This window comes from Salvelinus namaycush, chromosome 42, assembly GCF_016432855.1.
Source record: "Salvelinus namaycush isolate Seneca chromosome 42, SaNama_1.0, whole genome shotgun sequence".
Classification (NCBI taxonomy): domain Eukaryota; kingdom Metazoa; phylum Chordata; class Actinopteri; order Salmoniformes; family Salmonidae; genus Salvelinus; species Salvelinus namaycush.
In genome coordinates, this window is record NC_052348.1 from 22,269,447 (window position 1) to 22,279,076 (window position 9,630).

At 46.5% G+C, this 9,630-nt stretch overlaps 1 protein-coding gene across 1 annotated transcript in view; it reads left to right on the forward strand.

The window, feature by feature from the left end:
• Positions 1-6,368: 6,368 nt before the first annotated feature.
• Positions 6,369-9,630, forward strand: part of LOC120035102 (actin filament-associated protein 1-like 1) — a 32,685-nt gene continuing 29,423 nt past the window's right edge. The window contains exons 1-3 of the mRNA XM_038981882.1: positions 6,369-6,492; positions 7,001-7,084; positions 7,263-7,447. Of these exons, the coding sequence (XP_038837810.1) occupies positions 6,369-6,492; positions 7,001-7,084; positions 7,263-7,447 (393 nt within the window). The remainder of the gene's footprint in view (positions 6,493-7,000; positions 7,085-7,262; positions 7,448-9,630) is intronic.

Sequence of the window (9,630 nt, forward strand, 5' to 3'; positions counted from 1 at the left end):
GAGAGAGAGAGGGAGAGAGTTAGAGAGAGAGAGAGAAATAGAGAGAATTAGAGAGAGCATACTTAATTTCACACAGGACACCGGATAAGACAGGAGAAATACTCCAGATATAACAGACTAACCCTAGCCCCCCGACACATAAACTACTGCAGCATAAATACTGGAGGCTGAGACAGGAGAGGTCAGGAGACCCTGTGGCCCCATCCAACGATACCCCCGGACAGGGCCAAACAGGCAGGATATAACCCCACCCACTTTGCCAAAGCACAGCTCACACACCACTAGAGGGATATCTTCAACCACCAACTTACTATCCTGAGACAAGGCCGAGTATAACCCACAAAGGGGGGGGGGGGGGGGGGGCAACCTGGACAGGAAGATCAACTAGCCATTTCACACCGGTTCCACTTATCCAGACAAACAGACAGACCTCACCAAGCTCCAACTGGCAGTGGAGAGATCATCCTGGTTGGTTTATGTGATTGATAATGGGGTAGTAATAACATAGGTCATTGAGTATTCAAATAGGGAGGTGTTCTTCATGCTTGGCATTGCAGTGTATTCTGACTTTTTTCTCATGCTAGAGCTGTTATTAAGGGTTTTTCCTTTGTTGGTCTTCCTTATACTGGCAAACAGTGTTGGTATTTGACAAGATTGATGACAAGGCCTTTGGGAAATATTGTCCAGCATGCTGCTGCCCTCTCTCTTTCTCTCTCTCTCTCTCTCTCTCTCTCTCTCTCTCTCTCTCTCTCTCTCTCTCTCTCTCTCTCTCTCCCCCTCTCCCTCTCTCCCCCTCTCCCTCCTTTAATTAGTTCACTTCCCTTCCTCTATCGAGGGTGAGTCCCAGCAAAGACAAGCAGTTGGTTGACTTGGCAGGCTCTCTCTCTCTCCATCTCTTTCCCTCTATCTCTTTAATCCCTACCTCCCTCTCGCTCTTGCTCTCTCTCTCTCTCTCTCTCTTTCCCTAAAAAATAAAAAATAAAAATGTTATCTCTCTCTCTATTTCCCTCCCTCTTTTTCACAGTTAGCTCGTTGGACCACATTATCTCCCCACTTGGTCCATGTTTCCTGCCTGGGCCAGCTATAGGTCATGGACTGGGGCAGGATTTTCTTTGTTTGGTAGAAGACTGCATTTCAACAAATCCTTTTTCAGTGACTATACATGAACACACACACCCACTGGTGGGTGTGCCCTGCAGCTGTGAGGAGTGAGTGAGGAAGTGTGTGTATCTAGTAGGAGGTGTATCAATAACAAATAGTGTCTTTGTGTTTCACTGCTGAGGCGCCCTGGTTCAGGAACTCAATCTGTTTCACTGCTGAGGCGCCCTGGTTCAGGAACTCAATCTGTTTCACTGCTGAGGCGCCCTGGTTCAGGAACTCAATCTGTTTCACTGCTGAGGCGCCCTGGTTCAGGAACTCAATCTGTTTCACTGCTGAGGCGCCCTGGTTCAGGAACTCAATCTGTTTCACTGCTGAGGTTCCCTGGTTCAGGAACTCAATCTGTTTCACTGCTGAGGCGCCCTGGTTCAGGAACTCAATCTATTTCACTGCTGAGTTCAGGAACTCAATCTGTTCATGTTTGACCCAGTGGGTTTGACACTGGGTCGTCTGCGTTTGTCTGCATCTCAGAAAGCATGTTAACATGCCTGCTATGTGTGTGACTAAATGCTGGTGTGTATTTTATTTTTACATTTTATTTCACCTTTATTTAACCAGGTAGGCCAGTTGACAACAAGTTCTCATTTACAACTGCGACCTGGCCAAGATAAAGCAAAGCAGTGTGACAAAAACAACAACACAGAGTTACACATAAACAAACGTACAGTCAAAAACACAATAGAAAAATCTATGTACAGTGTGTGCAAATGTAGAAGTAAAGCAATAAATAGGCCATGGAGGCAAAATAATAACAATTTAGCATTAACACTGGAGTGATATACGTGCAGATGATGATGTGCGTAGAGATACTGGGGTGGAAAAGAGCAAGAGGATAAGTAACAATATGGGGATGAGGTAGTTGGGTGTGCTATTTACAGATTGGCTGTGTACAGGTACAGTGATCGGTAAGCTGCTCTGACAGCTGATGCTTAAAGTTAGAGAGGGAGATAAAAGACTCCAGCTTCAGTGATTTTTGCAATTCATTCCAGTAATTGGCAGCAGAGAACTGGAAGGAAAGGCGGCCAAAGGAAGTGTTGGCTTTGGGGATGACCAGTGAAATATACCTGCTGGACTGCATGCAACGGGTGGGTGTTGCTATGGTGACAAGTGAGCTGAGATAAGGGATTTACCTAGCAAAGACGTATAGATGACCTGGAGCCAGTGGGTTTGGCGACGAATATGTAGTGAGGGCCAGCCAACAAGAGCATACAGGTCGCAGTGGTGGGTAGTATATGGGGCTTTGGTGACAAAACGAATGGCACTGTGATAGACTACATCCAGTTTGCTGAGTAGAGTGTTGGAGGCTATTTTGTAAATGATATTGCCGAAGTCAAGGATCGGTAGGATAGTCAGTTTTACAAGGGTATGTTTGGCAGTATGAGTGAAGGAGGCTTTGTTGCGAAATAGGAAGCCAATTCTAAATTTAATTTTGGATTGGAGATGCTTAATGTGAGTCTGGAAGGAGAGTTTACAGTCTATCCTGACACCTAGGTATTTATAGTTGTCCAAATATTCTAAGTCAGAACCGTCCAGAGTAGTGATGCTAGTCGGGCAATCGGTTGAAGAGCATGCACTTAGTTTTACTGGCATTTAAAAGCGGTTGGAGGCCTTGGAAGGAGTGTTTTATGGCTATGAAGCTCATTTGGAGGTTTGTTAGCACAGTTTACAAAGGAATCAATTTGTCACGAACACCAAGCGGCGCATACTGAAGACCCGCTGGACACTGTGTGTGCGCAGGTTCCAACCGTAACGCCAGCTCGATGTCCGCGTCCACCTCCCATACCACCGGTGCCACCAGACATGAAGCTGGAAGTATGGGAGTAGGATCGATGGACCGCTCCTCGGTGTCATAGAGACGGGATAGACCAGGTTCCCATAACACAAACCTCCACTGACAGAACAGAAAATAAGCCAGCACAAAAGCAGACGGGCCTTGAAGGCTTAACCCCGAATTAACCATAAACAAGGAACAGGTGAAAACAATACAGACAAAACCAACAGAAAAGGGAAAAGGAATCGGTGGAAGCTAGTAGACCGGTGACGACGAGCGCCGAGCGCCGCCCGAACAGGGAGAGGAGCCACCTTCGGTGGAAGTCGTGACAGTTAGAGGCAGAGAATCCCAGTGGAGAGAGTGGAACCGGCCAGACAGAGAGAGCAAGGGTGGTTCGTCTCTCCAGTGCTTTTCCGTTCACCTTCACACTCCTGGGCCAGACTACACTCAATCATATTACCCACTGAAGAGATGAGTCTTCAGTAAAGACTTAAAGGTTGAGACCGAGTCTGCGTCTCTCACATGGGTAGTCAGACCATTCCATAAAAATGGAGCTCTATAGGAGAAAGCCCTGCCTCCAGCTGTGTGCTGATAAATTCTAGGGACATCCCGTGTCTGAACAGTTTTGCTCCCTTACTGAAGACATCGTTTTCTGATGTGGGCCCTCCTCTGGGCTTAACAACCTACTGCCAGGCAATTATCATACGTATCTGTGAGTGTGGGCATGCGTCTGTGGGCATGCGTCTGTGGGCATGCGTCTGTGGGCATTGGTCTGTGGGCATTGGTCTGTGGACATGCGTCTGTGGGCATGCGTGTGTGTGTGTGTGTATGTGTGTGTGGGCATGCGTGTGTGTGTGGGCATGCGTGTGTGTGTGGGCATGCGTGTGTGTGTGGGCATGCGTGTGTGTGTATATGTAACAGCTTGCTTCTCTACCAATCCGATTCTCTTCCATCTTAATGAAACATGGACATCCTCACACACTGTCTGAGTAGCTGGCATATCAAATCAGTTGAGGCACGCCGATTTACTCCACTGTGTGTGAGGAGAGGGGGAGAGATGTCTTGGCCTAGACCACTCTTTCTCACAGCCATTGTATGGACATCTGGGTTTCCACTACACCCCATGGAGAGAGAGAGAGAGAGAGAGAGAGAGGGAGAGAGAGAGGGAGAGAGAGAGAGGGAGAGAGAGAGAGAGGGAGAGAGAGAGGGAGAGAGAGAGAGAGAGAGAGAGACAGAGAGGGAGAGAGAGAGAGAGACAGAGAGGGAGAGAGACAGAGAGGGAGAGAGAGAGAGAGAGAGAGAGAGAGAGAGAGAGGGAGAGAGAGAGGGAGAGAGAGAGAGGGAGAGAGAGAGAGAGACAGAGAGGGAGAGAGAGAGAGAGAGAGAGAGACAGAGAGAGAGAGAGAGAGAGAGAGAGAGAGAGAGAGAGAGAGAGAGAGAGAGAGAGAGAGAGAGAGAGAGAGAGAGAGAGAGAGAGAGACAGACAGACAGACAGACAGACAGACAGAGAGGGAGGGAGGGAGAGGGAGAGAGAGAGAGAGAGAGAGAGAGAGAGAGAGAGACAGAGAGGGAGAGAGAGAGAGAGAACCCATTGCCCTTTATGGTTCTGCTGTCCGCTCACCAACCAAGAATTCACAAAATGGGACAAACACCAAATTGAGACTCTGCATGCGGAATTCAGCAAAAATATCCTCCGTGTACAACGTAAAAGATCAAATAATGCAGAGCGGAATTAGGTCAAAACCTACTAATTATCAAAATCCAGAAAAGAGACGTTCAATTCGACAACCACCTAAAAGGAAGCGATTCCCAAACCTTCCATAACAAAGCCATCACCTACTGAGAGATGAACCTGGAGAAGAGTCCCCTAAGCAAGCTGGTCCTGGGGCTCTGTTCACAAACACAAACATACCCCACAGAGCCCCAGGACAGCAACACAATTAGACCCAACCAAATCATGAGAAAACAAAAAGATACTTACTTGACACATTGGGAAGAATTAACAAAAAACAGAGCAAACTAGAATGCTATTTGGCCCTAAACAGAGAGTACACAGTGGCAGAATACCTGACCACTGTGACTGACCAACATTAAGGAAAGCTTTGACTATGTACAGACTCAGTGAGCATAGCCTTGCTGTTGAGAAAGGCAGACCTGACTCTCAAGAGAAGACAGGCTTTGTGAACACAGACCACAGAATGAGGTGGAAACTGAGCTGCACTTCCTAACCTGCCAAATGTATGTCCATATTAGAACACATATTTCCCTCAGATTACACAGACACACAAAGAATTAAAATACAAACACAATTTTGATAAACTCCCATATCTACTGGGTGAAATACCAGTGTGCATCACAGCAGCAACACTTGTGACCTGTTGCCACAAGAAAAGGGCAACCAGTGAAGAACAAACACCATTGTAAATACAACCCATAATTATGTTTATTTATTTTCCCTTTAGTACTTTAACTATTTGTACATCGTTACAACACTGTATATATACGTAATATGACATTTGTAATCTATTTATTATTTTGGAACTTCTGTGAGTGTAATGTTTACTGTTCATTTTTGTGTGTTTATTTCACTTTTGTATATTATCTAGTTCACTTGCTTTGGCAATGTTAACATATGTTTCCCATGCCAATAAAGCCCTTATATTGAAAATTGAAATTGAATTGAAATTGAATTGAGAGAGAGAGAGAGAGAAGTGGAGAAAGAGATGTACCAGAGAGAGAGAGAGAGAGAGAGAGAGAGAGAGAGAGAGAGAGAGAGAGAGAGAGAGAGAGAGAGAGAGAGAGAGAGAGAGAGAGAGAGAGAGATGGGGTAGGGCTGTAAATTGAGCTCATGGTTAGTCTAGGTCACTGTGTCTGTAGGTTCAGGCTCTATATGATTCACGATCACACAGACACACACACACAGACACACATGCACACATACACACACAAACACAGACATACGCACACACACACCCACACACACAGTTCACAGACCTACTCTCAGAAGCATAAACCTGCTTGCAGAGCTTAAGGTTTATTTTCACTGTTCTGAAAACAGGGAGCGGTCTAGTCCCACCTCGTACACCAACATCTGATTTATATACTCCTAACAAGCTGACTGGACTTCATAAACACCATGATGTTATGTATCTACGTATTGGATGTATGTAAATGCAGTACTGGGTTTCCCCTACCCCCGAGAGAGACAGAGAGAAGGGTGAAGAGACAAAGACAGATAAAAGAGGGGAGACAGAGATGAGGGGAGACAGAGATAGACCAGAGAGAGAGTGAGAGAGGGATGCATGGATATGCGTACGTGTCTATATTTGTTGACAGAAACAGAAAGTTGTTTAGTCTGGGTCGATTGACCTCTGTCCTCTCTCTCCCTGACCTGTAACTTCTGACCTCTGACCTCTAACTTCCAACCCCTTCCTTAGCGATGGATGTCCTGGTGACCGAGCTCAACGTTCTGCTGAAGCTGCTGGACAACGAGACTCTGAGCTTTCCTACTGAGGAGAAGAAGACCTCTGTTAGGAACCTGCTGAAACAACTACAGCCCACAGGTAGGAAACTACAGACAGACAGCTACAGCCCACAGGTAGGAGACTACAGACAGACAGCTACAGCCCACAGGTAGGAGACTACAGACAGACAGCTACAGCCTAGAGCTAGGAGACTACAGACAGACAGCTACAGCCCACAGGTAGGAGACAAACAGAGGTATAGATCAGACCTGGATTCAAATTCTATTTGAAATCTTTCAAATACTTTTTAGCTTTTGCTTTAGTCTGCCAGAGTGCCAGATGGAAGGGGGTTTGTACAGGCAAACTCATTCAAGCACAGATGCTTGAATTAATTGTATTATTTTATTTTTATTTAACCTTCATTTAACTAGGCAAGTCGAAATGATTTCAAATAGTAATTGAACCCAGGTCTGAAATAGACAGAGATAGACAGATAGGAACAGACAGACAGTAAACAGAGACATCACAGATCAAGTAAAATCAAACAATATAATAGCTTTATAAAAGTGTGCTTACACAGTATGTTTTGTTTCCATCTTTCCCCCAGTGACAGAACCAGGCTACTTGTACATGAACACGTCAGTCTACAGACATGGCACCAGTTTTGTGGAATCCCTCTTCGAGACCTTTGGTGAGTTTGCTCCTTGGAGCGATACTAACTTTATTTGAACAACCAGGGCATTAATAAAGGAGAAGTTAAAGATTTTACAACAGTTTCTCCTGGCCCATTTTCAGGGTGAGCAACCGCCTAACTTCAAATTGTAAAATCCTGACCTGTCCCTTTAACGGTCTTCCACCTCTCTGTCCAGACTGTGACCTGGGGGAGCTGAAAGACATGACAGAGGACCAGAAAGAGAAGCAGGACACACACACAGAGACACACACTAACACACACACAGAGACACACACAGAGACACACACTGACACACACACTGACACACACACAGAGACACACACTGACACACACAGAGATGACACAATACCATTAAAACAGGTGAGCTACACATTACACACATGTACTGTTCCTGTGTGTTCATACATGTGTTTTTATGTGTGTCTATGAATCTGAAGTACTGTATATCAATCCTAGTACCATTGAATCGTTCCCATCAACAACAATGACGCTCTGGAATTAAATCATAGCTGGCCCATGTGGAACATAAGCTGTGATATCACCCTGTACATAAAGGGGTGGGGGGATGACAGAGGTATGGTGGTAAGGGAGGATGAAAGAGAGGTATGGCAGTAAGGGAGAATGAAAGAGAGGTATGGCAGTAAGGGAGGATGACAGAGAGGATTGACAGTAAGGGAGGATGAAAGAGAGTTATGGCAGTAAGGGGGGATGACAGAGGTATGGTGGTAAGGGAGTATGACAGAGAGGTATGGCAGTAAGGGAGGATGAAAGAGAGGTATGGCAGTAAGGGAGGATGACAGAGAGGATTGACAGTAAGGGAGGATGAAAGAGAAGTATGGTAGTAAGGGAGGATGACAGAGAGGGTTGACAGTAAGGGAGGATGACAGAGAGGTATGGCAGTAAGGGAGGATGACAGAGAGATATGGCAGTAAGGGAGGATGACAGAGAGGATTGACAGTAAGTGAAGATGACAGAGAGGTATGGCAGTAAGGGAGGATGACAGAGAGGTATGGCAGTAAGGGAGGATGACAGAGAGGATGGACAGTAAGGGAGGATGACAGAGAGGTATGGCAGTAAGGGAGGATGACAGAGAGGTATGGCAGTAAGGGAGAATGACAGAGAGGATGGACAGTAAGGGAGAATGAAAGAGAGGTATGGCAGTAAGGGAGGATGACAGAGAGGATTGACAGTAAGGGTGGATGACAGAGAGGTATGGCAGTAAGGGAGGATGAAAGAGAGGTATGGCAGTAAGGGAGGATGGCATAGAGGTATGGCAGTAAGGGAGGATGACAGAGAGGTATGAAATTAAGGGAGGATGACAGAGAGGATTTACAGTAAGGGAGGATGGCAGAGAGGTACGGCAGTAAGGGAGGATGAAAGAGAGGTATGGCAGTAAGGGAGGATGACAAAGAGGATTGACAGTAAGGGAGGATGAAAGAGAGGTATGGCAGTAAGGGAGGATGACAGAGAGGTATGAAATTAAGGGAGGATGACAGAGAGGATTTACAGTAAGGGAGGATGGCAGAGAGGTACGGCAGTAAGGGAGGATGAAAGAGAGGATTGACAGTAAGGGAGGATGAAAGAGAGGTATGGCAGTAAGGGAGGATGGCAGAGAGGTACGGCAGTAAGGGAGGATGAAAGAGAGGTATGGCAGTAAGGGAGGATGGCAGAGAGGTACGGCAGTAAGGGAGGATGAAAGAGAGGTATGGCAGTAAGGGAGGATGACAGAGAGGATTGACAGTAAGGGAGGATGAAAGAGAGGTATGGCAGTAAGGGAGGATGACAAAGAGGATTGACAGTAAGGGAGGATGACAGAGAGGTATGGCAGTAAGGGAGAATGACAGAGAGGTACGGCAGTAAGGGAGGATGACATAGAGGTATGGCAGTAAGGGAGGATGACATAGAGGTACGGCAGTAAGGGGGGATAGCCGAGAGGTATGGCAGTAAGGGAGGATGAAAGAGAGGTATGGCAGTAAGGGAGAATGACAGAGAGGTACGGCAGTAAGGGAGGATGACATAGAGGTATGGTAGTAAGGGGGGATAGCCGAGAGGTATGGCAGTAAGGGAGAATGACAGAGAGGTACGGCAGTAAGGGAGGATGACATAGAGGTACGGCAGTAAGGGGGGATAGCCGAGAGGTATGGCAGTAAGGGAGGATGAAAGAGAGGTATGGCAGTAAGGGAGAATGACAGAGAGGTACGGCAGTAAGGGAGGATGACATAGAGGTATGGTAGTAAGGGGGGATAGCCGAGAGGTATGGCAGTAAGGGAGAATGACAGAGAGGTATGGCAGTAAGAAAGATGTGAACAGGACAGACAAGACAGATGGTTCTGGAGTGTAGTGCTGTCTCTCTCTTGCTCTCTCTCTCTCTCTCGGTCCCTCTCTCTCTCGCTCTCTCTTGTTTTCTTTCTCACCCTCTCTCTCTCTCTTTCTCTCTGCAGCTGCAGGGCAGTTATAACAAGTCCCTCTATCTGTCAGTCAGTGTCCGTACGTCAGTCTCCTCTGAGAACTGCTACAGCTCCCCACTGAACTATTACCAGTCA